Source organism: Salvelinus alpinus, chromosome 34, assembly GCF_045679555.1.
Source record: "Salvelinus alpinus chromosome 34, SLU_Salpinus.1, whole genome shotgun sequence".
In the NCBI taxonomy this organism is placed as follows: Eukaryota; Metazoa; Chordata; class Actinopteri; order Salmoniformes; family Salmonidae; genus Salvelinus; species Salvelinus alpinus.
Window position 1 is genome coordinate 13,923,937 of NC_092119.1, and position 19,629 is coordinate 13,943,565.

The 19,629-nt window shown below is 38.4% G+C and overlaps 1 protein-coding gene across 1 annotated transcript in view; it reads right to left on the bottom strand.

Moving 5' to 3' along the window:
* The window catches only part of LOC139563807 (stAR-related lipid transfer protein 9-like), a 72,084-nt gene extending 55,607 nt beyond the window's left edge, over window positions 1-16,477 (bottom strand). The window contains exons 1-2 of the mRNA XM_071382733.1: window positions 16,257-16,477; window positions 5,291-5,360 (exon numbers count right to left, since the gene is read on the bottom strand). Coding sequence (XP_071238834.1) covers window positions 5,291-5,360; window positions 16,257-16,303 — 117 coding nt within the window. The 5' untranslated portion in view covers window positions 16,304-16,477. The remainder of the gene's footprint in view (window positions 1-5,290; window positions 5,361-16,256) is intronic.
* Between the last annotated feature and the right edge of the window lie 3,152 nt (window positions 16,478-19,629).

The window sequence follows — 19,629 nt, forward strand, 5'->3', positions numbered from 1 at the left end:
AGTACAGACAGGGTGTTACAATAGGTTACTACTAGAGACAAGTACAGACAGTGTGTTACAATAGGTTACTACTAGAGACAAGTACAGACTGTGTGTTACAATAGGTTACTACTAGAGACAAGTACAGACTGTGTGTTACAATAGGTTACTACTAGAGACAAGTACAGACAGGGTGTTACAATAGGTTACTACTAGAGACAAGTACAGACAGTGTGTTACAATAGGTTACTACTAGAGACAAGTACAGACAGTGTGTTACAATAGGTTACTACTAGAGACAAGTACAGACAGGGTGTTACAATAGGTTACTACTAGAGACAAGTACAGACAGTGTGTTACAATAGGTTACTACTAGAGACAAGTACAGACAGTGTGTTACAATAGGTTACTACTAGAGACAAGTACAGACAGGGTGTTACAATAGGTTACTACTAGAGACAAGTACAGACAGTGTGTTACAATAGGTTACTACTAGAGACAAGTACAGACAGTGTGTTACAATAGGTTACTACTAGAGACAAGTACAGACTGTAGGTTACAATAGGTTACTACTAGAGACAAGTACAGACAGTGTGTTACAATAGGTTACTACTAGAGACACGTACAGACAGTGTGTTACAATAGGTTACTACTAGAGACAAGTACAGACAGGGTGTTACAATAGGTTACTACTAGAGACAAGTACAGACAGTGTGTTACAATAGGTTACTACTAGAGACAAGTACAGACTGTGTGTTACAATAGGTTACTACTAGAGACAAGTACAGACTGTGTGTTACAATAGGTTACTACTAGAGACAAGTACAGACAGGGTGTTACAATAGGTTACTACTAGAGACAAGTACAGACAGTGTGTTACAATAGGTTACTACTAGAGACAAGTACAGACAGGGTGTTACAATAGGTTACTACTAGAGACAAGTACAGACAGGGTGTTACAATAGGTTACTACTAGAGACAAGTACAGACAGTGTGTTACAATAGGTTACTACTAGAGACAAGTACAGACAGTGTGTTACAATAGGTTACTACTAGAGACAAGTACAGACAGTGTGTTACAATAGGTTACTACTTAGAGACACATTCAGACAGTGTGTTACAATAGGTTTCTACTAGAGACAAGTACAGACTGTGTGTTACAATAGGTTACTACTAGAGACAAATACAGACAGGGTGTTACAATAGGTTACTACTAGAGACAAGTACAGACAGGGTGTTACAATAGGTTACTACTAGAGACAAGTACAGACAGGGTGTTACAATAGGTTACTACTAGAGACAAGTACAGACAGTGTGTTACAATAGGTTACTACTAGAGACAAGTACAGACAGTGTGTTACAATAGGTTACTACTAGAGACAAGTACAGACAGTGTGTTACAATAGGTTACTACTAGAGACAAGTACAGACAGTGTGTTACAATAGGTTACTACTAGGGACAAGTACAGACAGGGTGTTACAATAGGTTACTACTAGAGACAAGTACAGACAGGGTGTTACAATAGGTTACTACTAGAGACAAGTACAGACAGTGTGTTACAATAGGCTACTACTAGAGACAAGTACAGACAGGGTGTTACAATAGGTTACTACTAGAGACAAGTACAGACTGTGTGTTACAATAGGTTACTACTAGAGACAAGTACAGACTGTAGGTTACAATAGGTTACTACTAGAGACAAGTACAGACAGGGTGTTACAATAGGTTACTACTAGAGACAAGTACAGACAGTGTGTTACAATAGGTTACTACTAGAGACAAGTACAGACAGGGTGTTACAATAGGTTACTACTAGAGACAAGTACAGACTGTGTGTTACAATAGGTTACTACTAGAGACAAGTACAGACTGTAGGTTACAATAGGTTACTACTAGAGACAAGTACAGACAGTGTGTTACAATAGGTTACTACTAGAGACAAGTACAGACAGTGTGTTACAATAGGTTACTACTAGGGACAAGTACAGACAGGGTGTTACAATAGGTTACTACTAGAGACAAGTACAGACAGGGTGTTACAATAGGTTACTACTAGAGACAAGTACAGACAGTGTGTTACAATAGGTTACTACTAGAGACAAGTACAGACAGGGTGTTACAATAGGTTACTACTAGAGACAAGTACAGACTGTGTGTTACAATAGGTTACTACTAGAGACAAGTACAGACTGTAGGTTACAATAGGTTACTACTAGAGACAAGTACAGACAGGGTGTTACAATAGGTTACTACTAGAGACAAGTACAGACAGGGTGTTACAATAGGTTACTACTAGAGACAAGTACAGACAGTGTGTTACAATAGGTTACTACTAGAGACAAGTACAGACAGTGTGTTACAATAGGTTACTACTAGAGACAAGTACAGACAGTGTGTTACAATAGGTTACTACTAGAGACAAGTACAGACAGGGTGTTACAATAGGTTACTACTAGAGACAAGTACAGACAGTGTGTTACAATAGGTTACTACTAGAGACAAGTACAGACAGGGTGTTACAATAGGTTACTACTAGAGACAAGTACAGACAGTGTGTTACAATAGGTTACTACTAGAGACAAGTACAGACAGGGTGTTACAATAGGTTACTACTAGAGACAAGTACAGACAGTGTGTTACAATAGGTTACTACTAGAGACAAGTACAGACAGGGTGTTACAATAGGTTACTACTAGAGACAAGTACAGACAGGGTGTTACAATAGGTTACTACTAGAGACAAGTACAGACAGTGTGTTACAATAGGTTACTACTAGAGACAAGTACAGACAGTGTGTTACAATAGGTTACTACTAGAGACAAGTACAGACAGTGTGTTACAATAGGTTACTACTAGAGACAAGTACAGACAGGGTGTTACAATAGGTTACTACTTAGAGACACATTCAGACAGTGTGTTACAATAGGTTTCTACTAGAGACAAGTACAGACAGTGTGTTACAATAGGTTACTACTAGAGACAAGTACAGACAGGGTGTTACAATAGGTTACTACTAGAGACAAGTACAGACAGGGTGTTACAATAGGTTACTACTAGAGACAAGTACAGACAGGGTGTTACAATAGGTTACTACTAGAGACAAGTACAGACAGTGTGTTACAATAGGTTACTACTAGAGACAAGTACAGACTGTGTGTTACAATAGGTTACTACTAGAGACAAGTACAGACAGGGTGTTACAATAGGTTACTACTAGAGACAAGTACAGACTGTGTGTTACAATAGGTTACTACTAGAGACAAGTACAGACAGTGTGTTACAATAGGTTACTACTAGAGACAAGTACAGACTGTGTGTTACAATAGGTTACTACTAGAGACAAGTACAGACAGGGTGTTACAATAGGTTACTACTAGAGACAAGTACAGACTGTGTGTTACAATAGGTTACTACTAGAGACAAGTACAGACAGTGTGTTACAATAGGTTACTACTAGAGACAAGTACAGACAGGGTGTTACAATAGGTTACTACTAGAGACAAGTACAGACTGTGTGTTACAATAGGTTACTACTAGAGACAAGTACAGACAGGGTGTTACAATAGGTTACTACTAGAGACAAGTACAGACAGGGTGTTACAATAGGTTACTACTAGAGACAAGTACAGACAGGGTGTTACAATAGGTTACTACTAGAGACAAGTACAGACTGTGTGTTACAATAGGTTACTACTAGAGACAAGTACAGACAGGGTGTTACAATAGGTTACTACTAGAGACAAGTACAGACAGTGTGTTACAATAGGTTACTACTAGAGACAAGTACAGACAGGGTGTTACAATAGGTTACTACTAGAGACAAGTACAGACAGTGTGTTACAATAGGTTACTACTAGAGACACATACAGACTGTGTGTTACAATAGGTTACTACTAGAGACAAGTACAGACAGTGTGTTACAATAGGTTACTACTAGAGACAAGTGCAGACAGGGTGTTACAATAGGTTACTACTAGAGACAAGTACAGACAGGGTGTTACAATAGGTTACTACTAGAGACAAGTACAGACAGGGTGTTACAATAGGTTACTACTAGAGACAAGTACAGACAGTGTGTTACAATAGGTTACTACTAGAGACAAGTACAGACAGTGTGTTACAATAGGTTACTACTAGAGACAAGTACAGACAGTGTGTTACAATAGGTTACTACTTAGAGACACATTCAGACAGTGTGTTACAATAGGTTTCTACTAGAGACAAGTACAGACTGTGTGTTACAATAGGTTACTACTAGAGACAAATACAGACAGGGTGTTACAATAGGTTACTACTAGAGACAAGTACAGACAGGGTGTTACAATAGGTTACTACTAGAGACAAGTACAGACAGGGTGTTACAATAGGTTACTACTAGAGACACGTACAGACAGGGTGTTACAATAGGTTACTACTAGAGACAAGTACAGACAGGGTGTTACAATAGGTTACTACTAGAGACAAGTACAGACAGGGTGTTACAATAGGTTACTACTAGAGACAAGTACAGACAGTGTGTTACAATAGGTTACTACTAGAGACACGTACAGACAGGGTGTTACAATAGGTTACTACTAGAGACAAGTACAGACAGTGTGTTACAATAGGTTACTACTAGAGACACGTACAGACAGGGTGTTACAATAGGTTACTACTAGAGACAAGTACAGACAGGGTGTTACAATAGGTTACTACTAGAGACAAGTACAGACAGGGTGTTACAATAGGTTACTACTAGAGACAAGTACAGACAGGGTGTTACAATAGGTTACTACTAGAGACAAGTACAGACAGTGTGTTACAATAGGTTACTACTAGAGACAAGTACAGACAGTGTGTTACAATAGGTTACTACTAGAGACAAGTACAGACAGTGTGTTACAATAGGTTACTACTAGAGACAAGTACAGACAGGGTGTTATAATAGGTTACTACTAGAGACACGTACAGACAGGGTGTTACAATAGGTTACTACTAGAGACAAGTACAGACAGGGTGTTACAATAGGCACAGTGTGTGTCAGGAAGGCACCTCCCTCTAAACAGTGTCTCAGAGTTTGTGTGAGGCTCTGCACACTCATAATAAACAACAGAGGAATCAGACAGGAAGTGGCCAGTCCTGACTGTAAACATCCTGTGTGACAGAGATACAGTAAAAGACACCCTCTAGACGCCCCCTTCTACTCCCTCCTCACAGAGACCTGATGCCCCCCACCTGCCCTTAACACGTATAACACATATAACACCTGATGAGGTGATGACCATAGCACCTGTACAGTTAAAACCTATATCTGTGTAATAATACACTCACCCTGCTATTCTTTATCCTCACCAACTTGTCCTCTACCTGGACAGCTAGCCTCCCTCCAGCCACGCTTTCCCTGTGAAAGAGAGGAGACATCGTTATACTTTAGTTTAACACAAAAACGTTCATTTTGTCCCATGTGGCTCAGTTGGTAGAGCATGGCCCTTGCAACGGCAAGGTTATGGGTTTGATTCCCATGGGGGACCAGTACAAAAGAAATACATGAAAATGTATGCTCTGGGACAAACTCAATATACTCTAAAATGACTAAAACCAAATCGAAACTGCAGAAATTAAAATGGACCTACATTCATTGAGTTTCTTCACTGTGTCCAGCTCACTAATAATCAATAAAACTAGACAGTCAGGGAACATTGAACATTCCAAAAACGATAGATAGCTAATTTTAACGGCGAGGAAATATAACCAATTTTAAGTGCAGCAGTCAGACCCCGTTGAAGACCCAATGCGGCCCACGAGCAAAATGTATTTGACACCCCTGCTTTAAACCATGTCGGTCTTTTATCAGTGCTGATTTAGCCAAATGTCACCAGCTAGACAAATAAGATACAACCTTTGGAGGCCTATCATTATTAGATTCATGGCTGTTACAGAGGCCTATCATTATTAGATTCATGGCTGCTACAGAGACAGTAATTCAATCGGTACCATCTTTTAAATGCCAGATGAACACTATGTTTGAACTAGTTTGTTGTTGTGACTATGTTTTAACTAGTTTGTTGTTGTGACTATGTTTGAACTAGTTTGTTGTTGTGACTATGTTTTAACTAGTTTGTTGTTGTGACTATGTTTTAACTAGTTTGTTGTTGTGACTGTGTTTGAACTAGTTTGTTGTTGTGACTGTGTTTGAACTAGTTTGTTGTTGTGACTGTGTTTGAACTAGTTTGTTGTTGTGACTGTGTTTGAACTAGTTTGTTGTTGTGACTGTGTTTTAACTAGTTTGTTGTTGTGACTGTGTTTTAACTAGTTTGTTGTTGTGACTGTGTTTTAACTAGTTTGTTGTTGTGACTTTGTTGTAACTAGTTTGTTGTTGTGACTATGTTTTAACTAGTTTGTTGTTGTGACTATGTTTTAACTAGTTTGTTGTTGTGACTATGTTTTAACTAGTTTGTTGTTGTGACTGTGTTGTAACTAGTTTGTTGTTGTGACTATGTTTTAACTAGTTTGTTGTTGTGACTATGTTTGAACTAGTTTGTTGTTGTGACTTTGTTTTAACTAGTTTGTTGTTGTGACTATGTTTTAACTAGTTTGTTGTTGTGACTTTGTTTTAACTAGTTTGTTGTTGTGACTGTGTTTGAACTAGTTTGTTGTTGTGACTGTGTTTGAACTAGTTTGTTGTTGTGACTTTGTTTTAACTAGTTTGTTGTTGTGACTGTGTTTGAACTAGTTTGTTGTTGTGACTTTGTTTTAACTAGTTTGTTGTTGTGACTTTGTTTTAACTAGTTTGTTGTTGTGACTTTGTTTTAACTAGTTTGTTGTTGTGACTATGTTTTAACTAGTTTGTTGTTGTGACTATGTTTTAACTAGTTTGTTGTTGTGACTGTGTTTGAACTAGTTTGTTGTTGTGACTTTGTTTTAACTAGTTTGTTGTTGTGACTGTGTTTGAACTAGTTTGTTGTTGTGACTGTGTTTTAACTAGTTTGTTGTTGTGACTGTGTTTGAACTAGTTTGTTGTTGTGACTTTGTTTTAACTAGTTTGTTGTTGTGACTATGTTTTAACTAGTTTGTTGTTGTGACTGTGTTTGAACTAGTTTGTTGTTGTGACTTTGTTTTAACTAGTTTGTTGTTGTGACTGTGTTTTAACTAGTTTGTTGTTGTGACTGTGTTTAAACTAGTTTGTTGTTGTGACTATGTTTGAACTAGTTTGTTGTTGTGACTATGTTTTAACTAGTTTGTTGTTGTGACTATGTTTTAACTAGTTTGTTGTTGTGACTATGTTTGAACTAGTTTGTTGTTGTGACTATGTTGTAACTAGTTTGTTGTTGTGACTTTGTTTTAACTAGTTTGTTGTTGTGACTATGTTTGAACTAGTTTGTTGTTGTGACTATGTTTAAACTAGTTTGTTGTTGTGACTTTGTTTTAACTAGTTTGTTGTTGTGACTATGTTTTAACTATATATTTTAACTAGTTTGTTGTTGTGACTTTGTTGTAACTAGTTTGTTGTTGTGACTTTGTTTTAACTAGTTTGTTGTTGTGACTGTGTTTTAACTAGTTTGTTGTTGTGACTTTGTTTAAACTAGTTTGTTGTTGTGACTTTGTTTTAACTAGTTTGTTGTTGTGACTATGTTTTAACTAGTTTGTTGTTGTGACTTTGTTTTAACTAGTTTGTTGTTGTGACTTTGTTGTAACTAGTTTGTTGTTGTGACTATGTTTAAACTAGTTTGTTGTTGTGACTTTGTTTTAACTAGTTTGTTGTTGTGACTTTGTTTTAACTAGTTTGTTGTTGTGACTATGTTTTAACTAGTTTGTTGTTGTGACTTTTTTTTAACTAGTTTGTTGTTGTGACTATGTTTTAACTATATATTTTAACTAGTTTGTTGTTGTGACTTTGTTGTAACTAGTTTGTTGTTGTGGCTGTGTTTGAACTAGTTTGTTGTTGTGACTGTGTTTTAACTAGTTTGTTGTTGTGACTTTGTTTTAACTAGTTTGTTGTTGTGACTATGTTTTAAGTAGTTTGTTGTTGTGACTGTGTTGTAACTAGTTTGTTGTTGTGACTGTGTTTTAACTATATATTTTAACTAGTTTGTTGTTGTGACTGTGTTTTAACTAGTTTGTTGTTGTGACTGTGTTGTAACTAGTTTGTTGTTGTGACTGTGTTGTAACTAGTTTGTTGTTGTGACTGTGTTTTAACTAGTTTGTTGTTGTGACTTTGTTTTAACTAGTTTGTTGTTGTGACTGTGTTTTAACTAATTTGTTGTTGTGACTATGTTTTAACTAGTTTGTTGTTGTGACTGTGTTTTAACTAGTTTGTTGTTGTGACTATGTTTTAACTAGTTTGTTGTTGTGACTATGTTTTAACTAGTTTGTTGTTGTGACTGTGTTTTAACTAGTTTGTTGTTGTGACTATGTTTTAACTAGTTTGTTGTTGTGACTATGTTTTAACTAGTTTGTTGTTGTGACTGTGTTTTAACTAGTTTGTTGTTGTGACTTTGTTTTAACTAGTTTGTTGTTGTGACTGTGTTTTAACTAGTTTGTTGTTGTGACTTTGTTTTAACTAGTTTGTTGTTGTGACTATGTTTTAACTAGTTCGTTGTTGTGACTATGTTTTAACTAGTTTGTTGTTGTGACTTTGAAAGGGGGAATAGGGCCAACAGACAAATCTAGCAAATCTAGTTAAGTGACATTACATTTACATTTAAGTCATTTAGCAGACGCTCTTATCCAGAGCGACTTACAAATTGGAAAGTTCATACATATTCATCCTGGTCCCCCCGTGGGGAATGAACCCACAACCCTGGCGTTGCAAGCGCCATGCTCTACCAACTGAGCCACACGGGACACGGGACATGAGACTATCACATGATGTAACATGAAGTGTGTGTGAAAGGGAATTCACAAAAGCCTTGAATCAGAGTAGATCTGACCACTGACGAGTTCTTATTCAAAAGAAAACAGTCCAAAATGGACCCAGCAAAGAGTCCCTCGGGCGATGAAGCTTAAGAATTTTCTGGGACAAAAGCCTGTCTGTGTGTCTCTCACTGTCTGTGTGTGTGTGTGTGTGTGTGTGTGTGTGTGTGTGTGTGTGTGTGTGTGTGTGTGTGTGTGTGTGTGTGTGTGTGTGTGTGTGTGTGTGTGTGTGTGTGTGTGTGTGTGTGTGTGTGTGTGTGTGTGTGTGTGTGTGTGTGTGTGTGTGTGTGTGTAGCAAGGACAGCTGTGTGTGCTTCAACTGTTGGCTCTGGACACATGTGACGCAACAGAATGAAATCTGAGTAGAACTGAATGAATTTAAAACTCCTTGAGCGATAATGGGGGATTGCTGCAGTAGTGCTAATAACTTCTCTGTCCTTGGTCTTGGTGTGTGTGTGTGTGTGTGTGTGTGTGTGTGTGTGTGTGTGTGTGTGTGTGTGTGTGTGTGTGTGTGTGTGTGTGTGTGTGTGTGTGTGTGTGTGTGTGTGTGTGTGTGTGTGTGTGTGTGTGTGTGTGTGTGTGTGCATGCGTGCGTGTATGTGTGTGCGCATGTGTCCCTGTGTTTGTCTGTTTGTACGTGAGGTAGATATCAGACCAGGAGCTATGTTGTAAGTTGTAATAAGCACATACTCCACCACGTGGGAATCATTTTGCCAACCCAGGCATCGGCCCATCGGCCCAACGGCCCAACGGCCCAACCCTAAACCACAACGACCTCAGAGAGACGGCTTCTAACTGGAGCTCAACCAGCATGAGAGGAGATGGAAAAGAAAATGAGCTCTTCTGTTTTGAAGCAAACGGAAATAGAAATAGGCCTATTTCTGTAATGGTTTAACACAGTGGAGAACATGTAGTAGCTAGTATTGTCCTCTCTTTCGGTCTGTCTCTCTCCAGCTCTATGCTCTCTCTGCCTCTCTCCCCTTCCCTCTCTCTCTAATTCTGTCTCTCTAACCTTCCCTCTCTCTCTAACTCTGCCTCGCTCCCCTTCCCTCTCTCTCTAACTCTGCCTCTCTCCCCTTCCCTCTCTCTCTAACTCTGCCTCTCTCCCCTTCCCTCTCTCTCTAACTCTGCCTCTCTCCCCTTCCCTTCTCTCTCTAACTCTGCCTCTCTCCCCTTCCCTCTCTCTCTAACTCTGCCTCTCTCCCCTTCCCTCTCTCTCTAACTCTGCCTCTCTCCCCTTCCCTCTCTCTCTAACTCTGCCTCTCTCCCCTTCCCTTTCTCTCTAACTCTGCCTCGCTCCCCTTCCCTCTCTCTCTAACTCTGCCTCTCTCCCCTTCCCTCTCTCTCTAACTCTGCCTCTCTCCCCTTCCCTCTCTCTCTAACTCTGCCTCTCTCCCCTTCCCTCTCTCTCTAACTCTGCCTCTCTCCCCTTCCCTCTCTCTCTAACTCTGCCTCTCTCCCCTTCCCTCTCTCTCTAACTCTGCCTCTCTCCCCTTCCCTCTCTCTCTAACTCTGCCTCTCACCTCTTCCCTCTCTCTCTAACTCTGCCTCTCTCCCCTTCCCTCTCTCTCTAATTCTGCCTCTCTAACCTTCCATCTCTCTCTAATTCTGCCTCTCTCCCCTTCCCTCTCTCTCTAACTCTGCCTCTCTCCCCTTCCCTCTCTCTCTAATTCTGCCTCTCTAACCTTCCATCTCTCTCTAATTCTGCCTCTCTCCCCTTCCCTCTCTCTCTAATTCTGCCTCTCTCCCCTTCCCTCTCTCTCTAACTCTGCCTCTCTCCCCTTCCCTCTCTCTCTAATTCTGCCTCTCTAACCTTCCATCTCTCTCTAATTCTGCCTCTCTCCCCTCCCCTTCCCTCTCTCTCTAACTCTGTCTCTCTCCCCTTCCCTCTCTCTCTAACTCTCCCTCTCTCCCCTTCCCTCTCTCTTTCTCCCCTTCCTTCTCTCTCTCCCTCTCTCCCCTTCCCTCTCTCTCTCCTTCTCTCCCTCTCTCCCCTTCCCTCTCTCTCTCCCACTCTCCTTCCCTGTCTCTTTCCCCTTCCCTCTCTCTCCACTTCCCTCTCTCTCTCTCCCCTTCCCTCCTTCTCTCTCCCCTTCCCTCTCTCTCTCGCCCCTTCCGTCCCTCTCTCCCTCTCTCCCCTTCCCTCTCTCTCTCCCTCTCTCCCCTTCCCTCTCTCTCTCCCTCTCAATTCAATTCGATTCAATGTGCTTTATTGGCATGATGTAACAATGTACATATTGCCAAAGCTTATTTTGGATATTTACAATATAAAAATAAAAATGAGAATCAAAATTGTCAACAGGACAACAGTAACAACAATAACCAAGTGTCAAAATAACCATACATTCAACATTCAACAATAACAATAAACATACAGTAGAGTACATGTGCAGGTTGATTGGTCTGTCAGACACTGTCCCTCAACTTATGGCAGGCAGCAATGTAGTGCGCTGCCAACCCACAGCTCTCTGCGTCCTCCCCCAACAGGACAGGTAGCTTATTCTTATCAGAGAGGCATTTGAAACCTTGAATAAGGGTTTCAAATTTGGGGAAATGACACTCTAATTGTTTTATATTTTTTACATTTTGTCAGGAAATGCAGCTCCGTCTCAGGTTTTGCTGTTGTGCAGTGGTTGCACAGCCTTTCCTCTACAGGGAGCCAGGTTTTCCTGTGTCTACCCTTCTCAATGGCAAGGCTGTGCTCACTGAGCCTGTACTTTGTCAAGGTTTTTCTAAGGCTTTGATCAATAACCATGGTAAAATATTTAGCCACAGTGTACTGTTAATTTAGGGCCCGATAGCACTGCATTTTGCTTTGTGTTTGTGCTTGTGTTTCCCAATAAGCAATATAGTTTTGTTTTGACTGTGTTGTAATTTGGTTTATCCTGATTGATTGGATGTTCTGGTCCTAAGGCTTCAGTGTGTTAGTGGAACAGGTTTGTGAACTCAGCCCCAGGACCAGCTGGATGAGGGGACTCTTTTCTTTGCTCAGCTCTTGGCATTGCAGGGCTTGGTAATGATATGTGAGGGGGTCACTGTATTTTAGGTCACTGTATCTCTCTCTCTCTCCCTCTCTCCTCTTCCCTCTACCTCTCCCTCTCTCCCCTTCCCTCTCTCTCTAACTCTCCCTCCCTCTCTCCTCTTCCCTCTCTCTCTCTCCCTCTCTCTCTAACTCTCCCTCTCTCTCTCCATCTCCCTTGCTCCCTTCCTCTCAGAAGGCTTTACAACATACTGTAGCCGATTGGAAAGAGTCTGATTGGCTGTCAGTAGACAAAGGATAGATGACGTAGTGGCCAGATTGATCCTTTGAGAAACGTGACAGCTTGGGTCCTACACACACACACGCACGCACGCACGCACGCACGCACGCACGCACGCACGCACACACACACACACACACACACACACACACACACACACACACACACACACACACAGCAATAACTCAAAAAGACAAGCAGGAGGCATGTATTTGCATGACAGTGAATGTTAGCAATAAAGTCCCCTCTTGTGATGCAAAGCGCAAGGAAATTATTTATAACAACCAATGATGTTCAGGCACATCGAAGAACATCCTTTACAGCTAGTCCTATTTTACTATATCATATAGCTAGACCTATATTACTGTACTATATAGCTAGACCTATATTACTATATCATATAGATAGACCTATATTACTATACTATATAGCTAGACCTATATTACTATACTATATAGATAGACCTATATTACTAAAGCATATAGCTAGACCTATATTACTATACTATATAGCTAGACCTATATTACTATATCATATAGAGAGACCTATATTACTATACTATATAGCTAGACCTATATTACTATACTATATAGATAGACCTATATTACTAAAGCATATAGCTAGACCTATATTACTATACTATATAGCTAGACCTATATTACTATATCATATAGATAGACCTATATTACTATACTATATAGCTAGACCTATATTACTATACTATATAGATAGACCTATATTACTAAAGCATATAGCTAGACCTATATTACTATACTATATAGCTAGACCTATATTACTATACTATATAGATAGACCTATATTACTAAAGCATATAGCTAGACCTATATTACTATACTATATAGATAGACCTATATTACTATAGCATATAGCTAGACCTATATTACTATACTATATAGCTAGACCTATATTACTATACTATACAGCTAGACCTATATTACTATACCATATAGCTGGACCTATATTACTATAGCATATAGCTAGACCTATATTACTATACTATATAGCTAGACCTATATTACTATACTATATAGCTAGACCTATATTACTATATCATATAGCTAGACCTATATTACTATATCATGTAGCTAGACCTATATTACTATACTATATAGCTAGACCTATATTACTATACTATATAGCTAGACCTATATTACTATATCATATAGCTAGACCTATATTACTATATCATGTAGCTAGACCTATATTACTATACTATATAGCTAGACCTATATTACTATAGCATATAGCTAGACCTATATTACTATATCATATAGCTAGACCTATATTACTATATCATATAGCTAGACCTATATTACTATACTATATAGCTAGACCTATATTACTATAGCATATAGCTAGACCTATATTACTATACTATATAGATAGACCTATATTACTATAGCATATAGCTAGACCTATATTACTATAGCATATAGCTAGACCTATATTACTATACTATATAGATAGACCTATATTACTATACTATATAGCTATACCTATATTACTATAGCATATATCTAGACCTATATTACTATACTATATAGCTAGAGCTATATTACTATATCATATAGCTAGACATACATTAATATACTATATACCTATACATATATTACTATACCATATAGCTAGACCTATATTACTATACCATATAGCTAGACCTATATTACTATACTATATAGCTAGACCTATATTACTATACCATATAGCTAGACTTATATTACTATACCATATAGCTAGACCTATATTACTATACTATATAGATAGAGCTATATTACTATATCATATAGCTAGACATACATTAATATACTATATACCTATACATATATTACTATAGCATATAGCTAGACCTATATTTCTATAGCATATAGCTAGACCTATATTACTATACTATATAGATAGACCTATATTACTATAGCATATAGCTAGATCTATATTACTATAGCATATAGCTAGACCTATATTACTATAGCATATAGCTAGACCTATATTACTATACTATATAGATAGACCTATATTACTATACTATATATCTAGACCTATATTACTATAGCATATAGCTAGACCTATATTACTATACTATATAGCTAGATATATATTACTATATCATATAGCTAGACATACATTAATATACTATATACCTATACATATATTACTATAGCATATAGCTAGACCTATATTACTATAGCATATAGCTAGACCTATATTACTATACTATATAGATAGACCTATATTACTATAGCATATAGCTAGATCTATATTACTATAGCATATAGCTAGACCAATATTACTATAGCATATAGCTAGACCTATATTACTATACTATATAGCTAGAGCTATATTACTATAGCATATAGCTAGACCTATATTACTATAGTACATAGCTAGACCTATATTACTATACTATATAGCTAGAGCTATATTACTATATCATATAGCTAGACATACATTAATATACTATATAACTAGACCTATATTACTATACTATATAGCTAGACCTATATTACTATACTATATAGCTAGACCTATATTACTATAGCATATAGCTAGACCTATATTACTATAGTACATAGCTAGACCTATATTACTATACTATATAGCTAGACCTATATTACTATATCATATAGCTAGACCTTTATTACTATACTATATAGCTAGGCCTATATTACTATACTATATAGCTAGGCCTATATTACTATACTATATAGCTAGGCCAAATGCAATGGCAAAATACAATTCAACTTATATTTAATTTACCTCTACAACCTCAACGCCTTAGAACCCAAAGACCTTTTTTATTTTACCCTTATTTTACCAGGTAAATTGACTGAGAACACATTCTCATTTACATCAACAACCTGGGGAGTAGTTACAGGGGAGAGGAGGGGGGATGAATGAGCCAATTGGAAGATGGGGTTGATTAGGTGGCCATGATGGTATGAGGGCCAGATTGGGAATTTAGCCAGAACACCAGGGTTAACACCCCTACTCTCACGATAAGTGCCATGTGATCTTTAGTGATCTCAGAGAGTCAGGACATCCATTTAATGTCCCATCTAAAAGATGGCACTCTATACAGGGAAATGTCCCTAATCACTGCCCTGGGGCATTGGAACATTTATTTTCAGACCAGAGGAAAGTGGCTACTGGCTCTCCAACACCACTTCCAGCAACATCTGGTCTCCCATCCAGGGACCAACCCTGCTTAGTTTCAGAGGCAAGCCAGCAGCGGGTTGCAGTGTGGTAACTCAGTATACTGTTGTCATCTGGTCGGGGCGGGGGGGGGGGGGGGGTGATTGTGGGGTAGGAGCACACTACTTACTACACTAGTCTAGCTACCCCAATATTGTTTTATGGCACTGTAAAATTGAGAAGGAAAAAAATGTACGTTTTCCATGAGTGTTTCACCAAGAAAGGTTGCATAGTAGATTGCGATATAACTGTGTGTGATATAACAACGGTAGGCTAACATTAAGAAAAGGATGTATATTCACTAAAATAAGCGTATTCATGAAGATGAATGCACTGAGTAAATCGCTCTGGATTAGAGTGTCTGCTATATGACTAAAATGTAAATGTAAAGGCAATACACACTGTAACACTGTAATTACAATAGTGTTGTAACTGTAGCATTGTAATTGCATAGTAACGGAGTGAGTAGAGAGCCAATCGGTTTTTCAAAATGTCAAAGTATTTTTTTATTATATATATATATTCTGTCAGTGTACATGGCTATCATGGGTTTTCAATAAGTAACTTGCTAACTGATCTAGGGTGTATGCACAGAGCACAGTACAGTAGTGATGCCAATTTGAGACATACATAGGCTATCTACTTTGCATTATTATTTGATTAAATATATTGTATCAACAAGTAGGCTAGGAGATCGAATGGGTGTGCTCGATAGCCTAGCGCACAGCCAGAGCTTCCCAATTACCATGCTTAGCAACACTGACAATTTACAACAGCACAATTAATCACATCAATTATCTATTAGAAAGGATCATAGACTAGATCATCTGTCCAGTCATTTGCATATGAATCAAAGTTATTAGTCCAACTTTGATAGAGACTCTGTAGAATTGAAATAGACTGCATTTACCAACCTTGCGTTGAGAGGGCGAACTCGAATGGCGACTTTCACGTTTGCCATAGTTCCTTACTTGGTAAAGGCAATTCGTCAGGATTTAAAACCTCCAAAGTTAAAACATTCACCCGATGAAACCGGAAAAGTGTCTTAATCGCCGGCCATTCAAGCCATTTCTCCCAGTAAAGAGCCCGCTTCTTCCCGACGCTCAACGGACCGTTGGACAACACTGAACAAAACTGCCTGCTGGACTGGAGTCACTACAAATAGACCTGAGTGAGGCGGAGCTGAGGATGCTTACCTTGCCATTAGAATACATGTCGGGGCATCTGAAATTTCGTAAATGGTTGCAATCGCTCATGAAAATGTGTTCATGCCATAGTTCAGGCAAATACAAATGGCCACGTTCTATGTTTTTGCTCTAAATAATATATATTTATTGTATTTCAATATGTGACATGCGGCATAAAAAATGTAAAGTTTAAAAGCAGCAGATAATCATAATACTTGAAGTCCAACATGAACAAAACTTTTTTATCACAAATGCACAGACAGCATCCATGAAAGCAAGCACCATTTAAGGTATAGCAGGAGTGAAAGAATTTGAGATATGACACTATTACCTGTTTGAGTTTTGTGAATATAAATGGATTCCTCCACCCAATTCCAAATCAACATCTCCAAGAGGTAGGATTTGGGATTTTGGCTTATTTTCCAGAGGATTTGGTTTTCTTTGTGTTTTTTTCTGTTCATTTTTTATAAGTGTTGGTCCATCAAGTATGTCATTATCCCTTTATTGATAATACACCCCTCACCTTCAATCAGAATGCAAAGTCGACCTCCATGATAAACCCTGGTTTGTGGCACCACCGGTCCTGATCAGCAGGACTTTCTGGTTCCCTATGCAGCTCTAGACAGGACAATAAGGGCTGTGCCAGCCAGCCACATTACAGGGACATAACGTATCCTGTCTCAGGAATCTGGAATCCCAACAGGGTCTGGTCAGAGTACATTAGTTCAGCTACACCTGTTACTGTCAGCCTTTCACTCAAAAGACTGGGCATTGTTGGCCAACAGAGACACTTTTTGTCCGTTGCCTGTCTGTGCGGTCAGTTGGCTCCCCCTACAGGTTGCAGTGAGACCCGCAGTATGTCCATGTGGTTGTAGAACTCAGACATTGGTAGACAATAGGAGAAGGAGGAGGTGTGGGTAGAAGAAGACTGTAACAGAGGCATAGAAGAGGAAGAGGAGGAGAAAGTTGGCACAGACTCCTGCTGAATCTTCTCAATGAACTCTGTTAGCCAGGGTAACTGACCACTTCCTCCTCTGCCAGAATCTCCCTCTCTACCAGCTGTCTGACCAGGAAAAGGAAGTTGTTCCACTGCAAAGAAGCACATGACAAAGAACATGGATGGATCTGATCTGGGGGAAACCACTGGTAATAGTTATATTGTTATGGTAATATACCGGTAATACCCTGGTAATGATGTTATATTGTTATGGTAATATACTGGTAATACTGTTATATTGTTATGGTAATGCCCTGGTAATACCATTATATTGTTATGGTAATATACCGGCAATACCCCGGGAACACTGTTATATTGTTATGGTAATATACTGGTAATAATGTTATATTGTTATGGTAATATACTGGTTATACTGGTATATTGTTATGGTAATATACTGGTTATACTGGTATATTGTTATGGTAATATACTGGTAATACCCTGGTAACACTGTTATATTGGTATGGTAATATACTGGTTATACTGTTATATTGTTATAGTAATATACTGGTAATACCCTGGTAACAATGTTATATTGTTATGGTAATATACTGGTTATACTGTTATATTGTTATGGTAATATACTGGTAATATCCTGGTAACAATGTTATATTGGTATGGTAATATACTGGTTATACCCTGGTTATATTGGTATGGTAATATACTGGTTATACTGGTATATTGTTATGGTAATATACTGGTAATACCCCGGTAACACTGTTATATTGTTATGGTAATATACGTGTAATATCCTGGTAATAATGTTATATTGTTATGGTAATATACTGGTAATACCCTGGTTATATTGGTATGGTAATATACTGGTTATACTGGTATATTGTTATGGTAATATACTGGTAATACTGTTATATTGTTATGGTAATATACTGGTAATACTGTTATATTGTTATGGTAATATACTGGTAATACTGTTATATTGTTATGGTAATATACTGGTTATACTGTTATTGTCACGTTCTGACCATAGTTCTTTTGTATTTTCTTTGTTTTTAGTGTGGTCAGGGCGTGAGTTGGGTGGGTAATCTATGTTTTCTATTTCTGTGTTGGTTTTCTGTGTTTGGCCTGATATGGTTCTCAATCAGAGGCTGCTGTCAATCATTGTCCCTGATTGGGAACCATATTTAGGTAGCCTGTTTTCTGTTGGGTTTTGTGGGTGGTTGTTTTCAGTCTTTGTGTGTCTGCACCAGATAGAACTGTTTCGGTTTTCACTTTGTTGTTTTTGTATTTTGAGTTGTTCACTTTCATTAAATAAGATGAACAATTACCACGCTGCGCATTGGTCCTCCGATCCTTCAAACTTCTCCTCCTCAGACGAGGAGGAAGACGACAGCCGTTACAGTTATGGTGTTATGGTAATATACTGGTTAAACTGGTATATTGGTATGGTAATATACTGGTTATACTGTTATATTGTTATGGTAATATACTGGTTATACTGGTATATTGTTATGGTAATATACTGGTTATACCCTGGTTATATTGGTATGGTAATATACTGGTTATACTGGTATATTGTTATGGTAATATACTGGTAATACCCCGGTAACACAGTTATATTGTTATGGTAATATACGTGTAATATCCTGGTAATAATGTTATATTGGTATGGTAATATACAGGTAATAGTTGTATTGTTATGGTAATATACTGGTAATAGTAATATTGTTAATGTAATACTGGTAACATACTGCTTAGTACTGGTAGAATATTAAGCCACGGACATGTTCAAAAGGTAAATGAGGCTTACTTCCGAGCCACTGGCCCCGAGGACAGCAGTGAGTGTGATCTCAATGAAGAACAAGGGGAGGGGTTCTGAGGAGCAACAGTCTCCTCCCCTGATCCAGCAGGGCTTGGATTGTCAATGGGGGCTGTACAGCAGCCGAACCAGGAGGCTCTGGTCTACTGCACTCCTCCTGGGACCACACCACAGGCAGGTCCCCTGACACCACCCTGACACATAGATAATAGGAAATCCCAGGACATAGTGTCTATAATCCTATAAGGGGTTATTATACATAGATCAAAGGAAAGTCCCCAATTGATTGGGGACGTCCCTACCCCAAACTTCACCATAAGGAAACA